The sequence below is a fragment of the Microtus pennsylvanicus genome, chromosome 4, assembly GCF_037038515.1.
Source record: "Microtus pennsylvanicus isolate mMicPen1 chromosome 4, mMicPen1.hap1, whole genome shotgun sequence".
Lineage (NCBI taxonomy): Eukaryota > Metazoa > Chordata > Mammalia > Rodentia > Cricetidae > Microtus > Microtus pennsylvanicus.
In genome coordinates, this window is record NC_134582.1 from 40,386,628 (window position 1) to 40,407,302 (window position 20,675).

General features: G+C 44.2%; 1 protein-coding gene across 3 annotated transcripts in view; it reads left to right on the forward strand.

Moving 5' to 3' along the window:
* Positions 1-20,675, forward strand: part of Ppp2r2b (protein phosphatase 2 regulatory subunit Bbeta) — a 398,669-nt gene that overhangs the window by 288,508 nt on the left and 89,486 nt on the right. For all 3 annotated transcript variants that reach the window (XM_075968754.1, XM_075968753.1, XM_075968755.1), the window contains 2 exons: positions 15,190-15,287; positions 18,234-18,399. In XM_075968754.1, coding sequence (XP_075824869.1) covers positions 15,190-15,287; positions 18,234-18,399 — 264 coding nt within the window. The remainder of the gene's footprint in view (positions 1-15,189; positions 15,288-18,233; positions 18,400-20,675) is intronic.

A 20,675-nucleotide genomic window follows, 5' to 3' on the forward strand; every position in this document is an offset into this window, starting at 1 on the left:
CCACCTAAGGGTGGGCCTATCCAATGGGCCTAGCAGTTTCTTTATTGCTTAGCCAATGAAATCAACAGATTGATATATGACACTCCCACATCAAAACTGGGTCTGAGTAGCTGCCCTTTCTGCCATTATTGACTCACTGACAGCTGTCACTCAGCCTTCACTGTAGCATTCTGCTAACTCCAGGCACAGAGCAAAGACCAGCAGGCCTTCAAAGCTGGCTCCTCGACTAATAAACTGTCTAATCCAGCAATCCCTTCTCAGTCATCCAGCGAGCCAATCAGATGTGTTTGGTTGAAGTAGCACACTGGGTCAGACTTTTGGCATAGAAAGATCTCCCCAGGCAGCCTCTGGTGTGCTAATGTTTTTCTTCCAGAAGAGCCAAAGAGTGTGAACTGTTTCAGACAAGGGCTAAAACTGAAGTATCACAAGAGTGTACATTTCAAAATGTGTGTATGTCATTAGCTGAGCATGTGTAGGTTTGTGGTGTTTTACATGTTAATAATTCCTAGGCTCTGATGCACCCATTGTGTTGTGTGCATGTGTGTGTACATGTATGTGTGCATGCATGCATGCGTGTGTGTGTGTGCACATGCACGTGTGTGTACAGTATTAGAGAACACAAGCCCAAATCACTGGTAACAAGTATCAGTGAGATTAATGATTATCCCAAGAATCCATGCTTCCAGTGAGCACTGACTTTGTCCCTGCTACTCATGAAACACTGAGCCAGTGAAATGTCAGCTATGCCATTTTCCCTGGTTGACTATACAGTCTACAGGGAACACAGTAACAATACCAGAACAAACGTAAAACCACCATGGGCTCTGGTATTTCATGGTGAAAGTATGTGCTCCTTTTGAGGAGCGATGTAGAAAGGCTTTGAAAGGTGCCGTCAGAAATAGCTGCTCTCAGGGGTGCCAGTTAAGTAGAAACTTTCCAAATAAAGAGATGGAAGCAAAAGGAGAATGGGGGAGTCTTTAGATATAAGGGGAGCAGCAGGTGTGAATACCCCAAAGTAGAGGGAGGCAAGGTATTTTTATGGGGCCCTGCAAACACGTGCACAACCAAAATAGAGTGAGAAGAGGTGTCAGGAAGCTATGTAAGACCACAGTTTCATTACCATTAAATAACCACAGGACATCCTTAGAATGGTGTCTAGTACATTTTATATTGGTTTCCATTCTGCTGAAGAAGCAAGAAGTGTATTTGAGATCATAGCTAGCACTGAACAACCCTAAGTAGTTAATGCTTTGATTCCTCCTGTTGCCAGATAAGACACTGAATTTTATTTCTTCCCAAGAATTTTCAGAACATAATCAACAAACACATAGTCATGGCTAAAAAACTACACTAGACTATGTTGGGAAGGAAGGAATCTTGCTGCCACATTTCTTAGCAATCAGATATCCTGAGCCCTCTGCCTTCCCATCCTCTCCAAAGGCAAAGATTTAGACTGGAGAAACCTGTCGATGAAGAATTCCCTAAAAGCAGATAAGTTGGAAAAAAAAATGGAAACTTGACCTGATGTCCATTCCTCTCCCATCTGCTGTGTTCGGGGTACTGCTTCTGAAAATGGCTGCTTAGTTTCTCAACAACCAGCTTTATCTTAGATGTATCCCAAACCATGATGCTGCAGCCATGGACCATTGGAAATAACAAGTTCTAGACAAGTAAGCTGGTGTGCGCATTATACAGACCAACAGTTGTCCCATGGGCATCCTAACTGGCCAGCTATGGACCAGCTATGTCTTGTTTGTTGTGTACAATATAAGAGTCTATGTAGTAGAAGAAAGGCTAGGGAGATGTCAAAGAAACATATGATTCTGTCTTCAGAGAACTCATAACCTAGTTGGGAGATAACCTACACCCTTCATATACTCAAGCCATCTGCTGGCGTTTGCACCATAACCCAAATTAAGTGTGTCCTTTTCAATAAGAGAATTCCCACTAGGTTAGTGAACTTTTAAGTGGAAACCAATCTTGTTTTATTTCTAAAAGATGCTAATCCTAAAATATTGGGGAAATGAAATAGAGTGAGAACTAGTCAGTCAAGAGCATGACTCTAGAGGGGGTGAAGGATTAAACGTGGTTCAAACTTCAGGTGTGTGAACAAGATGACATTAGGCTGATCCCAGTCAACATACCCTGCCACCCTAATAAGTAACACCCAAAGCCCTGGGTGATGGGCTAAAAAAAATAATACATGCACACATACACACACCTATATATCCATACACATATACATACATACGCATATTGTGAATAAGAAAGTAGTTTTTTAGAGGACCTTGAGTAAAAGTGTCTGCCACTAAGCCTGTGTTTGATCCTTGTGGCCCATGTAGTGGAAGGAGAGAACCAGCTCCAGCAAGTTGCCCTCTGACCTCCACGCGTGTGCCACACATGCATGCCCACACCCATACACACAAGCACATGCATGAGTGCACAAATACAAAATACATAAATATGTAATTTGGGGGAGGACTATAGTTGGGGCTCAAATCTCAACTCCCCTCATCATTAATGTTCCAAACTGGAGCAAGTAACTTGACACCCCCCAGCCCCATCTAAGGTCAAAGAATTAAAGTGCTACTTAAATAACATAACGTAGGCCGGGCGATGGTGGCGCACGCCTTTAATCCCAGCACTCGGGAGGCAGAGGCAGGCGGATCTCTGTGAGTTCGAGACCAGCCTGGTCTACAGAGCTAGTTCCAGGACAGGCTCCAAAGCCACAGAGAAACCCTGTCTCGAAAAACCAAAAAAAAAAAAAAAAATAACATAACGTAAAACCCAAACCACAGCCTCTGGCCAGAGAAGACATAGACATTGGATGAGGATGGAAACAGACCTGGGAGAAGAGGTACACACAGGCCGTCTAGTCCTGTGCCTGAGATATAGTAAAGCCATTCAGTAGGTGACATTTTTCAGAGAGCAATTCTGTCTTTCTAATCTGCAACAGTGGTGTCTCCCTAAGAGTGAAAGCCTTGGAACTACGTCACCAGCTCATTCATTTCAGCTGAGTCTTCTTAACAGTCACCATCCTCTCCCTGTAGTCTTTGCACAGTAAGGAATGTGCAGCCACAGTTTCCATTAAAGACAGACTTCATGGAAGACACATACACACATGGCCTGGCCTGTTCCTGGTACCAGCACCCTGGTCTGGCCATCGGTAAGTGTCTATAAATCAAGGAGGAACGTGCAGGGTTTCTCTCCCCATCTGACAGGCTTGTTTCCATGAGCTGGGAAAGCTGCTCAGCAATGGCTGTGACCGGGTCTGGCTGCCCATGTGGAAGAGCTCGGGGCAGGGGGGTGGGGATAATTGCACATCACTTCAAAGTGTGCACAGGTGAGCATCCATCGGCTTGGTCAGCAGATTGGTAGCTAGAAGAATAGAGCCCTCTCTATGCCTGGCTTCAAAAAAAAAAAAAAAGAATTTGGTGAGAGGAGGGAACTGGATAGGAAACAAAAGAAGAACAATGGGGTTTTGACGTCCTCACAGCTGCCACAAGGAACTCTAAAATGCCCAAGTAGGGGAGAAACTTAGTACTCTCTGATCACCTTTCACTTTGAGCTGAAGTGTAGGAAAATATATGTTGTAAAATAAACCCTTTCAATAATTTTCATATGGGGAGTTTGTTGGTACTAAGCAGTGTTAAGCGTCTTGAGAGACATGCTAAATCTTACGTGTAGATAGCATTTCAAAGGCTTTTTTGTTCCTGCCTTTTGGCATTGGGTAGGAAAGGAGCCTGTACTGATGTCCCTTTAAGCGTTAGTGGTGACAATGTCCTGGTTTCAGGTTTGTTCCTCCTTAAGAACAGTTCTGTGTTCATTTAGCAATTCCACCCTGTTCCATCTTCACCATTCATTTCTCCTCAACTGCTGCAACTTTCTCATTGGCAAATAAGCAATGCTATTACTTCCGTAATATTATAAAATACCCCCGTTTGCCCCACTTCCTTTACCATCCTCCCTTCTTTCCTCTCTACCCATCTCAGTGAAGCCCAAGAATCAAACCCAAGACCCCTCACATGATAGACAAGCACTCAGCTACAAACTACAAACATGCCTCATTGCACGCGCACATACACACACACACACACACACACTTATTTCTTTGTCATTGTGTACAGCACAACTCTTTGCAATATTTACTTATAGTTATCATCTCAAATTTCTCTCCTTCTGTCCTCTTTCAAATACACAGGTCCACAGAAATTGTACTTGTCAAAGTTAAATGTGACCTTTACAGTATTCCTGCAAAGGTGGATTTTAGCCTTTTTTTCTCATCTATTAGTATTATTGGACAACATGACCCACTCCACATTTCTTTTGTCATCTAGGATGCCAAGCTCTCCACCAGCTTCTTTGAAATGTTTATTTTTTATTTTCTGTGTATGAGTGTTTGTCTGAAAGTATGTATGTGCACTGCATGTGTGCAGTACCCAAATAGGCCAGAAGAGGCCATCAGAACCTCTGGAACTGGAGTTAAAGGTGGTTGTAAGCTACTATATCCCAGGAGCTAAACTCTGCTCCTCTGCAAGGGCAGCCATTCTCTTAACTACTGAGATATCTTTCCAGCCCCTTTCCCCATCTTTAGATGAACGTCCCAAGGTTCTGTTCCTTTCTTTTACCAAACACCCTCCTTAAGATATCATACCACCTTGTGCCTTTAAATACCATTTGAGTGTTAGCAGTCTCCAAAGCCCTGAACTCCAGACCCCATTTCCAGCAGCCCACTCACTTACCAGCTCTATTTAGAAACTCTCACATTTCCAATGCATGAGACTGAACATCTGTGTGTCCCTGCAAAAGCCTGCTCGGCTCTCAAAATTCAAAGCTCCAGTGAGACACCTCCAAGGGCACAGACCTCGAAATCACTCTTGTTATCGGTCCATCACCAAATTCCAATGGGTTGCCCTCAGCGTACATGCAGAATCTGGCTTCTCTCTGCCTCCACGGCAGCTGCCTGCACCAGAGTTCCTCCGTCTTTCACCTGCATTACCTCACGCATTCCCAATGGCACCCCTCCACACACAGCCTCACATCCCCAAACTGATAATCATAAAAATCTACTGTTCCTCTGTTGACAATTCCCCAGCAACCTGCCATTTACTTTATAGTAAAATGTTTGTAACAGAATTTAGAGTTTTAAAAAATTTAATTAAAATATGATTATATCATTCCTGCTTATTTTTCTTTATCCCAACCTCTTTTATATCCCATCCCTTGACTCTCCCTAACCCCCATTCACTCCTTCTCAAATTGATGGCTTCTTTTTCATTGTAATTGTTACACGTGCACATTGTACATATACAAACACTTAAATGCAATCTGCTATGTCCATTTGGTGTTGCTTGTATGTATGTAACAGGGCTGACCACTTGCGATTAGATAACCATTCTTAGGGCTCATCCCTGGGAAATCCTAACTTTCCCTCCCTCAGTGGTCATTAGATGCCTGTGGTTCTTTGTCTATGGGTGGGACCCCACTAAAATTTACTGGTGTGACCTTCTTTAAATGTGCAATTTGGTGATTCAAGTTCATTGTGTGGCTGTGCCCGTCTCACTCCATCTAAGCCAAACTGCTTGCTGTGGCGTGAAAGAACTTGGCATGGTCTGGCCTCTCAGTGCTCTGCCTCCATTTTCTCCTTCCTTGCCTTGCTCTGGTTACCCTTGACATATGCATGCTCATCTTTATGATCTCTTCCTGGCCCCTGGAAACCCCTTGCCTACTGCAGCTGCCCCGTAGGCCATCACTGACACCCTCTTTGAATTATCCTTCAGCCTCCGCTCTGTTCATCTCCCCTGCTCAGTTCCAGTTGGTCCTCACAGAACACAATATAAAATGCTATTTGCTGTGTCCTTTCCCCACAACTACAACATGAGCTCTACATGAACAGGTTTTTTTATTTTATTAACCGGCATCTCAGGGCTAGACTAAAAGAGTGCTTGCCACAGTTGGTGTATTTGAGAGTCTAGTAGCTGGACAGATAGATTAATGAATGAATCTCTTAGTATTGATTCCTTCTCTATTTTCTGTTTAATATTTTTCACCATCATATAAACCATGTGAGTTGCATTTAACTTCCTGAAAAGTAAAATACAATGTGTTTTCAAAGTTTCCAGTTGTCGAAGGTAGAAAAGCAAGATGTGTGTACTACAGTGTCTTTCCTTGTGAATATTCGTTGAAACTTGGAGCCCACTGGTGATGAAATTGGCACTATTCATTCTATATTCCAGTTTACCCTGTGTATCCAGTCTTGCTTTTAAGGTTGGGAAAGGTTATCTGAAGTAGACTCATATCTTATCATAGTCTTCAAAACACCTCAACTTCTGGTCAGAAAGAGAAACAGCAAAATCTCAAGTGATTTGTCAAAATACTGATGGCACACTTGATTCTAATGTTTACTATTGAAAAAACTACCTCACCATAATAGCATATGAATTAGCAGCCTCAGAATCTTTCTGTTGTCATAGAAACCATGTTTGAGGGAAAGGCTCCAACTCATTTCTTACTGTTTTCATTCATTTGTTTAGGACCATATAGAATTTAAGGAGGACTGTACTGGACCTAATGGTCACTTGCTTTTTCTGGGCACAATAGAAATCTCTTAAATGTAGGGATGTGGAGAGGCGTGTCACTTCAAACTGCAACAATGACTTCTTATTGCTTTTTATGTGAAAACTGGGATTCATAGTCTGTGGTCCAATACCTCTATTACTGCTATCTTTGAATAACCTCTCCCCTACAGTATGTGTGTGTGTGTGTGTCTGTGTGTGTCTGTGTGTGCGCACCTATGTGTGTGCATGTCTGTGTCTCTGTGTCTGTGTGTGTGTGTGTAAATCTGTGTGTATGTGTGTCTGTCTATGTGTGTGTGTATAAGTATGTGTGTGTCTATGTGTGCTTGTATGTGTGTATCTGTGTCTATGACTCTGTGTGTATTTCTGTCTGTGTGTCTGTATGTGTGTGTGTCTGTGTGTCTGTCTGTGTGGTGTATGTGTGTATCTGTGTCTGTGTGCATGTGTGTGTGTGTGCGTGTGTGTGTGTGTGTGTGTGTGTGTGTGTGTGTGTGTGTGTGTCTGGGTGGGGAAGACAGAGGTGTGGAAACTGAAGGTCAACATTAGTTGTCTCCCTCAGTCACTCTTTGCCTTACGTTTTGAGACAGGGTCTCTCACTGAACCTGGGGCTCACCTATTGGTTAAAATGGCTGGTCAGCAAACTTTGGAGATCCACCTACCTCTGCTTCCAGCCTCCACCCTAGAACTGAGGTGGCAGTCAATTTTACACGCATACTGGGGATCCAAACTAAGGACCTTGTGTTTGTGTGGCAAGCACTTTGCCAAACAGGCTGTCTCCACAGCCTCTCTTTCCTGTGTCTTCACCTACCACGCCTTCTCAGTCCTCGACACTGAATCCACTCACGCTTAAGGACCACTTGTGTTTGGGGGGAAATTTTAGTATACTCTACTCAGAGCTCCATAACATCCAAATAACTCATTAAATAGCATCCTTTCATGTCACAGCCAAAAGCTCAGAACTCACTTCCTGTTCGGTCATCATCTCCCTGTCTTCTCTCAAAGAGCACACTGCCTTGGGCCCTTTTCTTCCCTAACTATTTCCCGTACTTGTGGCTCAAGGGACCCTGTTCTTCACTGATCTGTCTACCTGGTTCTATAGTCTTCGCTCATTGTTCTAACTACGTGCTCCCTTGGCTCCCCATACCTTCAAATTCTTTGTACATCCACCAGTGTTTCTCTGTTACTCTGTTCCGACTTTTGTTCTCAGTGGTCTGCTTCGGTACTGACTCTTCCTTGGCAATCCACCAAAGCACAAAGCATTGAGGGGCATCTGTCCTGCACTGAGACGTCCAGCTAGGCATTGAGGGTTCCTTGTGGAGTTTATAATTTGGTGCGTGGGAGAGGCGTTCAAATGATCCTAATACTGCTGTAATAAGTGCTAATGACAAGAAATGATAACTTATGAGGGGGAAGTAAGGGGAGCAATGAGGCTGCAAATTAAAGAGAACTAGCCTGGCCTTGGGAGAAGTCACAGTGCTTCCCTGGAAAAGCGATACTTGAGCCAACTCTCAAATAGGGCAGTTTCAGCTCCCATGGAATGGACATCTTGCCTTACTGACTTCAGAGCATCTGGCGCAGCACAATTCCTGACTAAAGATGTGCCTAGCAAATGCCATAACAAGTGTGTTTTGGTGGCACAGTGCCTGGCTTGGAGCTACCTACCATCCTTTGTCCTTTTGGACCTGATGCCTGAGCAACAAACAGGGTCAGCTACAGATGCCCCGCATTGCTCAGATAATAGGTCTGAAAGATTGGCAGGGTTTGCATCACCTGAGTAGATAATGACTCCTCTGTGTTTTGGAAGAGTGGGTGACAGATGGAAGACACCTTGACAGCAGATTCCACTGTTCCCCACACGGGCTCTCAGGCAAGTCCAGACGGCTATCACTTTCCCACTGTGTCTTTCTGCACTGAGAGACTTGTCATTGGGAAGACACCTCTACCCCGTGGGGAAGTAGCGTTCCATCTGTAGGGAAGATCCCTCTTCCATCAGCCCACATGTGCCACATGTGTGCCGCCTCGCGACAGTTCATGCTGGAGAGCTGGCCATCCCGGGGAAGCCGTGTGCCTTTTAATGGGAACAGCATGGTGCTGATGACTCACCTGCCTCCTCCCATCTGGACCTTCACAGCTCAGCAAGCGTGGAGAGTCTGGCTGCAGACGAGCCGAGAGAGCACAACTCCCGAACAGGGCTTGGCTAGGGCCCTTTGAAGGCATAATTTTATAATGGCCACCATGTGTAAATTGGAGTGGGCATCCTCTCACAGTACCCTGCTTTCATATTTGCACGGTTGAAAAATATTACACCATCTCCACAGCGGGGGAAGGAGGAAACAAATCATGCCGTATCCTAATTAACCCAGGGGAAAGGAAAACTGGTCGTGAAGGAGAGTGAAATGAATGTCTGCACATGAGAGACAGAAGAAGGGGCGTTGGTCGGGGGCAGGGAGCCATGTTGTTCCAGTTCAATCTGAGTTAGTAATCCAGTCCTGTGCTGAGAACTATGAGGAAGACCCAGGCAGGACAGTACGCTTAGTGACGTACTTCTAGGGATAAGGTGTAGTAAAGTCCAAGGTTTAAACTTCAGCTCCACAAGAAGAAACAAACAAGAATACCTTTTCATTCAAATAGCAGGGAAGTCATTCTAACAGTGACTTAAGCCATAGTGTCAAGTGTTTTTGCAAGCTCAGACAGAGCTGACCTGAGGAAGGTCTTAGCTCCTCACTTGTCATTAAAAATATTGTCCCGTTTCTCCAGCTGTCAACATGCAGTCTCTTAGCCTCTTAAAGTCCTCATGTTACCCCATATCACATGATCCGTGCCACCCACATATCATGAACACATATAATCATAAAAAAACATAACACATATATCACAAGAACACATAGATAAAGCACAAGAATAAAACTCTCCCCCACCCCCCACGGGAGCTGGAGAGATGGCTTAACAGCTGAGTGAAGAACTCTTGAAAAAGACCAAAGTTGAACTCCAAGAACACATGCTGGGCAACTCCCAACCACCTCTAATTCTAGCTCCAAGGGAATTGGATGCCTCTGGCTTCTGCGGGTACCTGAACTCACATGCACATACCCACATACAGATGCATACACATACACAATTACAAATAATAAAAATGGATTTAGAAAAATAAACTTCCCTTAGAATCTTCAGTCCTACCCTCTTTATCACCTGAGGGACCTGTTGGTCACCTGAGTACAAACGAGAAGAAGCAGTAGCCAGACTTTTCTGCTCTATAGATGAAGCATAGAAGTAGGTAAGGACTGAGTAGGGGTTACCCAAGAAGAATTCCTCCATTGCACGTTGTCTGTCCTTATTGAACTTGGAGAGCAAGAGCAGACTGCCAGTTACAATACGGTACATATTGTTAACTGAGGACACAATTGTAATATGATCCTTAAGAGTGAAACTACTGGATACTTGTACTAATAGTCGTCTGTGAGAGGAAGAATAGCATCGGGTTGAAGTTAAAACCAGTGTGGACACAATTCATGATACCCCATTAAAGAAAAAGAATTTCATTTCCCCAGACACTGTTCACATAACAAAGGTCAAGTCTGGGTTAGGCAGGAAGTGTAGAGCAGACAAGAATGTAGCTTGTATCTTGCCCCTTAATTGGACCACAAGACACTATTTCAGTTACGAAAGCTTTCCCAAGAAAACCTGACCTGAAAACATGGCTGTCGACTTAAAACTGAGACCCAAGACAGAAGGGAGACAACAGTCTCATAGAGACAGGAGTAACTGATTCCCCTGTCAAGTCCCAAAGCTCCCCACTTGTTTAATGATCCATAAAGCCATGGGCAGTCTGACTAGAGATTCCTATGAGGAATAGCATGGGTACACATGCCCATTCTCCTGATGCCCCCATGGCCAATGAGGCAAGACACCTCGCCTAGAGGGATGCTCCTACTTTTTCCTATAGAAACCTAGCAACTGCTAGTTCACTACTGTAGTTTCACTGTTGTGGTATGCTGTGAGGTGAATTTTCCATCCTTCCAAACATCCTTGTCTGAAGCAAAGATACAAAAACAGCCAAGTGTAGACTTGATCATCAGGAGGAAAGCCCAGGCTTGAGTGGGCGGGACCAAATGGTCAATAGAGTAGGGCAGATGGCTCCCTATCCTTGGAACGTGTTTTAGATGGAAGATAAGGCTTGACCTCATTTCTATCACCATGATTGATGCTAGAGGCAGTACCAGCGACCTGGACAGTGCAATGGCTCCACCAGTGGGCCCTGGGACTCAGTATAAGCCACATTGTCCTTTTGATCAAAATGCCACCCCAGTCCATATGTCACCCAGTCACACACGCATCTCTTTTGACCAGGTACTCTGTTCTGACTCCAGCCTGGGGAGACACTATGGGAGACTAGGCCATAATTTCAGGGCTCCCTCTGTTCCTCCTCAGCCTCCCATCTTGTGAATACAACTGCTGAGTCAATATCCATTGTTCAGGTAAATGGAGACTTGATGCAGAAAATTACTAGTGTGAAACTTTTGTAAGATCCCCAGATTGATTTTTTTAAAAGAAAAAAGTCAGTCTTCGCGGCGCCAATTGAGCTAGAAACAGGGTTAGCAGGCCACCGTGTTGTGGAAATTAAATCAGCACAAATAGGTGGGGAGCACGGCCAGTCTCATACCACACGGGGTTTCCTTGAGAAAACCCTTTAACCACATTTGACCCCAGGCACTGTCTGGGGCTTTTGTTTCTCAGCCAGTGTGTGCTTTATCACCACCCATATAGAAATTAGAGGGGAAATGCTTCAGGTTTTAATTTCATACCCGGCAGTGCAATTATATTGAAATGAAATTTAGTGCAATATTGAGTTGTCCTATAAACTTATCTATGGTGAGAGTCATATGCCCTGGGAAGGATTGATTTCTGTCAATCACGATTTAGGATGAGGTTGCTGTAGCGACGTTTGCTAGCTTACGGTTGGGCCCAGTTCCCCGTCTTTCCAGGCTCACAGAAGTCCTCCTGTCTTGAGCAGCCAAGGTTTGCTCTATGAACAGCATGTTTCAAACACAAGAAAACGGGCATCTGAAGTCCCGGTATTTGGAAATTGGAATGTGAAGGTGATTCATGAGTTTTCTATCAATTATTAGGCAGTCAGAGACAGAGATAAGTAGAGATGGATGGGACAGTGACGTCTTCCAGCTCTACCTAGCTGCTTAGCGGTGATAAATGAGTCAGGAAGCAGGGAGGTTCAAAACAGATATCAACTGATCTGCAGCAGCCTCCTATCCCCTCCAGGTTGGCTGGTAGGATTCTAACAAATCAAAAGTCTTTGAAAGAGGACAGAGGAATTGCATGCTCTGGCGGTTCGAGTCGCTCTTTCTCTCGCAGGTTCTCAAGGAAGGCAGAGGCCTGAACAATGGGGACAATTGCAACATAAATGAGAAATATTTTATGGTCTAGGGCAATACCTTATATTTCATTATGGATGGTTCTAGTGGTGCTGGCTGGGGCTTATGTGATTTCAACTTGAATCCTGTCCTATTTTCAGTGATTTAGATTTTAAAGAAAGACATTTCAGAGTCTGAGTAGAGCCATGTCTTCACAAGTAGCTTTTGCTTTACTGAGAGTGGCCTTTTGTTGAGAGATGAACCAGGGCTCATGTTTGAACTTAACTATGTTGATACCTAACCTCACCCAAAGGAAAGAGCTCACCCTCAGCTCTCGGTGGAGAGGCTGCCTAGCCCACAGTCCAGAGTTCTGTGTGTCAACGTTGCTGCCCAAGGCAAGGGCATGAGCTGCACAGAAGCAGAACATTAAAACTCAGCCCCAGTGAGCCAGACATGGCGGCACACACTGGTAACCATGACACTCCAGAGACTGGGGCAGAAAGATCAGGAGTTTGAGGCCAGTCTTTAGGCCATTTGGCGAGTTCAAAGTGAGCCTGACCTGCATATCGAGGCCTATCTGAGACAACGCAAAACAAAATAAAGGTGAAGTGAAGTTGACATGGTTTGTTCCTAGCCAGGTCTCCCTACCACCTTGTCATTGCTCACACATCCTCTGTCTCTCTATGTCTGTCTCTGTCTCTGTCTCTCTCTCTCTCTCTCTCTCTCTCTCTCTCTCTCTCTCTCTCTCTCTCTCTCTCTGACTCTCTCTGTTAGTGTTTGAACAGTGTGAGAGTCATGATTCATTACTTAGGACTTGGCAGAAGCTAGAAAGAGAAAAGAGACAGTTGAGCCCACCTTATGTTCTAAGCAGATCAGGAAGCTATTTCTGTCCTCACAGAAAGGCCAGAAGCAGTAGAGATGCTGGCCGCACACACTAGCCCTCGGTACGTCTCGGAGAAAGCATTCTAAGGCAACTGCCGACAGCTAACAGCTGACTTCTGTCCTCCAAGCAAAGAGTAAACTGTTAAGATACCCGAGCTTTAAGGAGGACAAGTGGCCAGTTCTCCAGCCATGCTCTGCTCTGCCTTCGTTTGTGAGTTCCTGATTTAGGAATTGGCCTTCCAAGCTTAGCAACCATGCTGCTTATTCTGTGCTTCATTTCCTGAGAAAATGGAATTGATTTCCAGTTTAGATCAATAAGAAATGAGGTTGACTTATCTACATTGAAGATGGTTAAAAGCCAGAAATCATAGACACTTGACCCACAAACCACATGCAACCCATAGATGAGATTAGTGTGTGAAGGGGATACGCCTGTGTGAGCATGGTATTTGTATAGATGTGCAAATACACCCACCCCCATGTGTCAGGGGTTGTTATCTGATATCTTCCTCTATCTCTCTCTATATATTCTTAATATATATTAAAATTATTATTTTACAGTTTGATATATATATGTAATTATTTTGATCATACATACCCTCTCTTATCCCCTCCCACTCATACTGAACCCCTCTCCTTCCTTATTTTTTGAGATGAGTCTCTCACTGAACCTGGGGCTCACCAATCAACTAGACTAGCTGGCCAGCGAGGTCCCAGGATCTCCATCTCTACCGCCCAGTGCTGAAATGGGAGATGGGAATGCCACACTATCCTCCTGTGTGAGCTCTGAGAGCCCAAGTTTGGGTCCTCAGGCTTACACAATAGGTACTTTACCCGCCGAGCCTCCCCCTCAGCCTGCAGACAAGATTTCCTTTACTAGCCCTGAACTTGGTGGCACACCCCCAAACCTCGGTTCTCAGGAAGGGGAAGCAGGAAGCTGTCAAGTTGGAGACTAGTCTGCAGTATCTCTGACATCAGGTCAAACCTGGACTACCCAGAGAGACCCTGTCTCATAACAGGAAAAATTGATTTCTACTGTCACATGTTGAAAAAAAATGTTGTCGGTATATAGAATTTGCGGTATTTACATTAAGATATAGATGTCTGGGTGCCAATTCCTTAAAGATGGAGGAGCTCAGACAGCATGTACCATGTTGCACCTGCTCCTTAAAAGGGACTGCTTTTTCCATGTTCTTTTCCCTGTAGAGTTTGAACTGACTACTGATGGGGTCAAAATAAAATGTAGGACTCTCTCTACTTCTGCACAAAGGGTGAGAATTAAGAATATTTTCGTATATGGAAAAGACACTGCTGTCAGGTGGGAAATTTTATGTCATTTATCTAACTAATGCCGGCATACCAGGAGCATCCTAAGATGATGATACACAAGTAAGAGATGAGACTTGAGTTCTTTGGAACTGTTGCCATGGTTTTCCACCTTGCCCTTGCCTTTGCTGTCATAGGTTCAAGCTTCAGCCAGTCCCCCAGTCAGAGGCTTAATCACAATCCTTTGCCTCTCTTGTTCTTTTTCCTTTCCCTTCTCTTTCAGGCTCTCTCCTCCTTATCTCTAAGCTCATTTGTTCCCTCCAATTGCTGATGTCATGTGGGGGAAAGATAGTGGGTAAATGAACCCCAGACATTGTCTCAAAAACTAGCCCTAATAAATCCAGTCGTGGGTGATTCACCTGTCTTTGCGCCACCGGGGTGACTCGCATTCAAGCTGATGTTCCCTCTCCACTTATGGATGCTCTGTGTTCCTAGCGCCTGCCCCTTTCTCTGACCTTGTGACACTGCCTCTCCAGTACCCTGTCCTGGAAAAAGGGAGTGATCACCAGGTGAGGTTCTGGGCTTAGGCAAGAGGGAGAGCCTGGGTGAAGTCGGAACGCTAATGAGATATCCCAGTGACCCCTGTGCTCTCTGTGCTTGGCATCAGCACTGACATCCTCAGGCTGCTTCCCTCAGTTATCAGAGCCAGCGCCAACCACCCCACTGACACCTGTGTGGGGACTTCCTAGAGTGGAATAGGGGCCTGTGGACAGTGAAAGTTAGCAAAGGAAGCCGCCATTTCCATGAGGGAAAAAAAATCACTTTCTCTTCCACAAAACAAAGGGTGTGAACACGTCTTGCCCCTCAGTTTGCCTCAGATAGTCCAGGAGCAGCCCAGAGTGCGGTGGGGGCCACCTAGGAAATTCGCTTTCCCAACTGCTGCTTCAAGTGGTACTTAAAATGCAGAACATAAAACCCTGTAAATTCCACTGCACAGCCGGAGCCCTAAGCCCTTAAATGCACAGGAAAGTGTGTCTATTATCTACCCTTTCGAAGTAAGTGTGCCGTTACTCAAATTGCTTTTGTCTTCTTCTTTTCAGCTGACATTATCTCTACGGTAGAATTCAACCACACGGGAGAGTTACTAGCGACAGGGGACAAGGGGGGTCGGGTTGTAATATTTCAGCGAGAACAGGAGGTAAGTGTCAGCCACTTGGAAATTCTCATTTTCTTCCCTTTTTAAGAGGAGGCCTCCCACTGTGCCTTAATCCTCACGTGTCTGTCACCCTTAACCTTGCCTTGTCTCTTTGCTCACCAAAGTAAAACTGCCAGAAAGTTATTAGCATCCGCAGTTCTAAGTTCAAGCTCACAAAAGCACCCCTAAGAGGGCTCTCCCCGGGCAGGGCCTGCTCCTTCTACATAGTGAACCTTAGGAAACAGCAGCTGTTCTCATCTGACCTGCACAATTCCACAGGTGCTTCTGGAGAAGCAAACTCCAGCTGTTGTCTTGGGATCTGTCCTCCGGGTGTTGAAATCCCATCTCCCTTCATTTCAGGTACTGCCAGAATATATCTGGGAGAGGAAAATAGCTTTATTTGACAACAGCTGTAAGGAGGGCATGTCGGGTCAATAAAGAAAATGATGCTCAGCCCACCAAAAAGGGTGAAATCCTTCAAAAGGGCTTCTCGGCCCAACAGATGGCACGTTAGTGTGGTGCTGGTTATCGTCTCTCATGCCACGTCTGGAGCTGGTTTCTTCCTGGGGCTTGGGTTCCACTAGAAATCCTCTTTCCCCCACATGAGTTGAGGATGCTCCCCCTCCCAGGCCTGTCTCTGTTTTCTCAGAATGGCCCAATTTGGTTCCCTTGCCCTCTGCTGGCACACTCTAGTCCTGCCAGCAGGGTAGTGTGTGTTTTAGCCACTCTCCCATCTGCCACTGTCTTCCTCCGAGATTCCCTGGGCACTGGGGAGGTGTGGGGGAGGCCCGGTGTTAAGAGGAGGACTCCACAAGAGACTTCCCTAGCAATTTAATGCCCGCCTTGTGCCTCCAAGCCATTTGCATTACACCTCCCCCTCCAAAGAGGAAAGCCTCATTTAGGGGTGATATATTTGGTAATTGCACGTTATTTGCAATTAATTTCTATAAGGGCTTCATAATCCCTCGGGGGTTCTGTGTAAATTCAAGTACTCAGCATTAAATCAGGCACCCAGCCTATTACGTTGGCCCCAGAAACATGAAAATGTAGTTGGCAAGTAAGAACTAAATCGCTCTTCGTGACCTGGAATTTTTCCTGCTTTTTCCAGAGCTGTCTGGTGCTAATTGGTCTGGCACATGCTACACACACTTGACAGTCTGATTTGGATGGTAGCAAATCAAGCCTCTGAGAAATTTTTTGTTAAGGTGGACCGGTCCTCTGTGAGTTAGCAGGAGAGCATCGAGGGTGTCAGCATCTGAAGTCCTTTGAAAACTGATTTTCAAATCTCCAATTTAAAAAAAAAAAATCCAATTAGGTTCACAGCTATGATTAAGGGGAACTGGAAGAGCTATTTAGCATAAATTACCCAAGGCTGCATGTCGCCAGTAATATTCCACCCCGCATTTCCTGCTAACTATTTATAGGTTTCACCTATTCTCATTTACGGGGAAATTTGGGAAGCCTGACTCATTAGGAGAATGATGGGGGGGCACACCTTCCAAAGCAGTATGGGTGGGTTCACCAGAACACAAACATCAGCGAGGATGAGATCATGGAGTTCAGTGTTCAGCTTCCGCAGAGTTTGGGGCTCAGACACATACATGGCTTGTCTGACAAAGACCGTGTGGCATCAGTTAAGGCCAGTGACCCTTTAATAGTGTTATCACTCCCGCCAGAGCTGCTCCAAAGGACCTCAGTCCTCAGTGTCTGCACACCACTAGACTCAGCAGAAGTACCCACTTCCAGGCAAGCTGAGACACGCCTCCGGGTGTCCTGTTTCCATTTAAGATCATATATTTTAAATGGACCCTTTTCTTTAAAAATCAAACTTCGATTTAAAATATGTTTAATGAAACCCAAATTTTAATTTTTGAACAGATTTTTCAAAGCCAAATCTCGAGACTTTGGGTGGCACGGTTCTAAAATACCTGCCATCCATCTTCCCTATTGTCTCTTTCTCTCTGTCTCTTCAAGAGGCTTTTTCCTCCTCTTCACCTTTTTCTGTGACTTCAGGCCCTTGGCTTTGTGCTCCTGTGTCTCATCATTTATTTAGTGCCTGTTGTTTGCACTTTGCATAATTAGTGCTAGGGGAAAGACGGAGGTAAAGTCCATTCTTCTCCTCCTGATGCAGATGGCCCTTTCATCACGACACTGGATAAAATGGAGGTGGGAGGAATCCATGTCCAAATCCGCTCCACAATTGCTGTGTGACCTTAGAAGAGTCACTTACGGCTCTGAGCCTTTAGGGTCCCTCTCTCAGATCTGCCTATGCCTCAGCGATCCCGTGAGCACTGAAAGTTGCCACCACTCTGTACCTTTCATAGGGATTGTTATAAGTATGTGTGAGCATCTGCAGATTCGAATATTAGATCTTCTATTTATATTGATTGCAAAGTCTTATCCTATTTTAACTTGTTTCCTTTCCTTTTCTTTCTTGCTTTTTTGTTTTCTGTTTGTTGTTTGTTTTTTGTTTTGTTTTGTTTGTTTTTTGACAGGGTTTCTTTGTGTAACAGCCCTGGCTGTCCTGGAACTCTCTTTGTAGACTAGGCTGGCCTCAAATTCAGAGATCTACCTGCCTTGCCCTCCCAAGTGCTGGGATTAAGGTTGTGCACCACCACACCCGGCACCTTCTGTTTCTATGTATATGTTGTGATATACACTTTGTGTTAATATAGTTTAAAGATATCATTTATAAAAGTGTGTATTGTGTGTGCAGTGTGTGTGTGTGTGTGTGTGTGTGTGTGTGTGTTTCTGTTATTAGCCAACAGAGTGCATGCTTTGGGAACCAGTACACTAAAGCTGAATCTATGACTGCCATGATCTTGGCCTCCCCACGCTGTGATGTAGCCTGCCAGCGCACCCCTAACCGCTTTGCTCAGAGGGAAAAAAGAGCTGGCACTTGCTTTAAATGGTCTTAATTTTCTATGTGTGTGTTCTACCGTCCTACAGAGTAAAAACCAGGTTCACCGTAGGGGTGAATACAATGTTTACAGCACATTCCAGAGCCATGAACCCGAGTTCGATTACCTGAAGAGTTTAGAGATAGAAGAAAAAATTAATAAGATAAGATGGCTCCCGCAGCAGAACGCAGCTTACTTTCTCCTGTCGACCAATGGTATGTGCAAGTGATTTCCTTTCTCATATTTGATATTTTCAGAGACAGTCAACCAGACCTGTAAGACTCTCTTAACCTCAGTGTTCCTCCGTCCCTTGAGGGCTTGTGAAAAACTTAGAAACCCTGTTTGCAAGATGTTTAGCAAAAATCATGGCACACGCAGAGTTGGGCTCAGTAAATAGTAGCTATTCTTTTTATAAATATCCAATTTATGACCCAATTTTTGTGGAACCCGTTATCTGCAGTTTCCTAATGGAGATTGCTTGCAGGTGTTTGAGGGGGTGTGACTTCCTGTCTTAAGATTCATCGCATGTTATTCTGGGAATGCATTTCAGGAAACTCGACATGCCGTCGGCATTTTGAAAAAATAGTTATTAATCCCTGAATATATTTCAGGGCCTGCAAAACAGATGTCTGTGTATCTGTGAAAATCAAGTTCTGGGCCGGGAGCACAAGACCAGAGGAACTAGGGATGCTCCCTAAAACTGATCGAGAAAAAGTCTCTTTATCTGCCTTCAAACTCTCCCTGTTCTATAGGTGTAGGGAGAATTGATAACCCATAGAGAAGAAAGGATGCTGGCAGGTGAATAAAGCCAGGTCCCATATTCACTCCGGGAATGAAGTCACCTGCATTCAGGATTTTAACCCCTTTCTTGGGGGTTAAAAAAAAAATTCCAAAACCAGTTTGAAATTCAGTCACTAGTGAAGAATGTTAACAGGAAAGGGTAACACGAGGATTAAGAGAGAATTACAGACCGCTGCCCAAGCAAAGAGGTTGAAGAATGACTCATTTCATCATGTGTGTGAGTCTGTGATGAATACATGCTTGTATGTCTCAAGAGTCTCGCATCAAGTACAGAAAAATGCAGCCAATGTCTAGGACACAACCAAGCATATGATCTTGTTAAAGATGAGAAAGACACACAGCCAAGGGCTTCCTATTACTAAGCCTTGACTGTTCACTGTGGGTCACTTGTAAATTTGTCCCTTTTATCATATTTAATTTTGAAAGTATATACAGTGAGTCATAGGTCAATCTTATAGAAAAAAGGAGAAGAGAATGTAAAGCAGATGGTCCTCCAACCCCTCCAATATAAAGCCAGGGTAGCGATCTGAAATGTGACCACCCTTGATTAGCTGTTTGAAAGTGATTCAAGCGTGCCTCAGGATGATCAGGTGTCTATGTCTCTGGTTTTTTTTATATATATATGTATTCCAGTTAATTTCATTCCTTCTTGTAACTGCTTTTATTGTTCTGTTTACCCTTTGCAACCCTGATCTCTTGGAGGCCAAATCACCTCATCTTATTTCCATTTATTCTCTTGTGATTTTTTTTCTTTTCTGCTCAAGTTCACTCTGAGACTCTGTTATCACACATTACTGTGAAGGAGACTTATGGTGGGTTTTCATGTAATTAGTTCGGTATCGAAGAAGTGTCTGGTTGTCTTCCATATCTAGGTTACATTATAGTATGAAATTTAGCCTATTGATTATTGCAATAAAATCCAAAGGCTTATTAACTACTTTGTAGGGGGGAGGGATGGGAAAGAAAGTGAAATTCAATGAAGATTAATTATATAGCATAATGTTCTGTTAATTGAGTTTTTAAATAGTTTTTTGATTAACAAGGATATTATCTTCCCATTTGGGATGCTATTTCAAATGCCAATTGCATCTCAGAATGACTCTTCAAAGAAAAATTCCCATGTTCATATGCGCTTTTCTTTTCTATACTAATATTAAGGTTGAACATCTTCCCCTAAGCCAAATAGGTTAACATTCAAAAATTAATGGAAGACAATGGGAATTACTATATAAGAGAGAAAAATGAAGATAAATGATAAGGTTGTGTTTAAAGCTGCCACAAGTGATGATAAACTACTCAGAGAACAAGGCAAGAGAAAGGAAAAGCCATTTCTCATATTAACAGCTACATGCTTCTTGGGGTCCCCCCCCCCTCCACAAAGCTTCAAGATTTCTGAGTCAAATGAAAATGCTGTGATAATATAGGCAAGTATGACCCCAGGCAGCACAACCTTGGGGAACTGGATTGAATTCCATCAATTATCTTTTTGGAGGGAAAGGGTGCTTATCTCATTAGTTGAGTATAGTTACTAATTCTACTAGACTGTGTCCTCAGCGTCGTAACTTTTAAAGACAAATAAAGCGAGCATTCCATAGTGAAATAGACCTTGAAGAGATCTGCCACACAAAGACACATTGCTCTGCTTGGGTTACTCCTCCTGCCTGACTGCTTATGTCAAGCAGAGCACTAC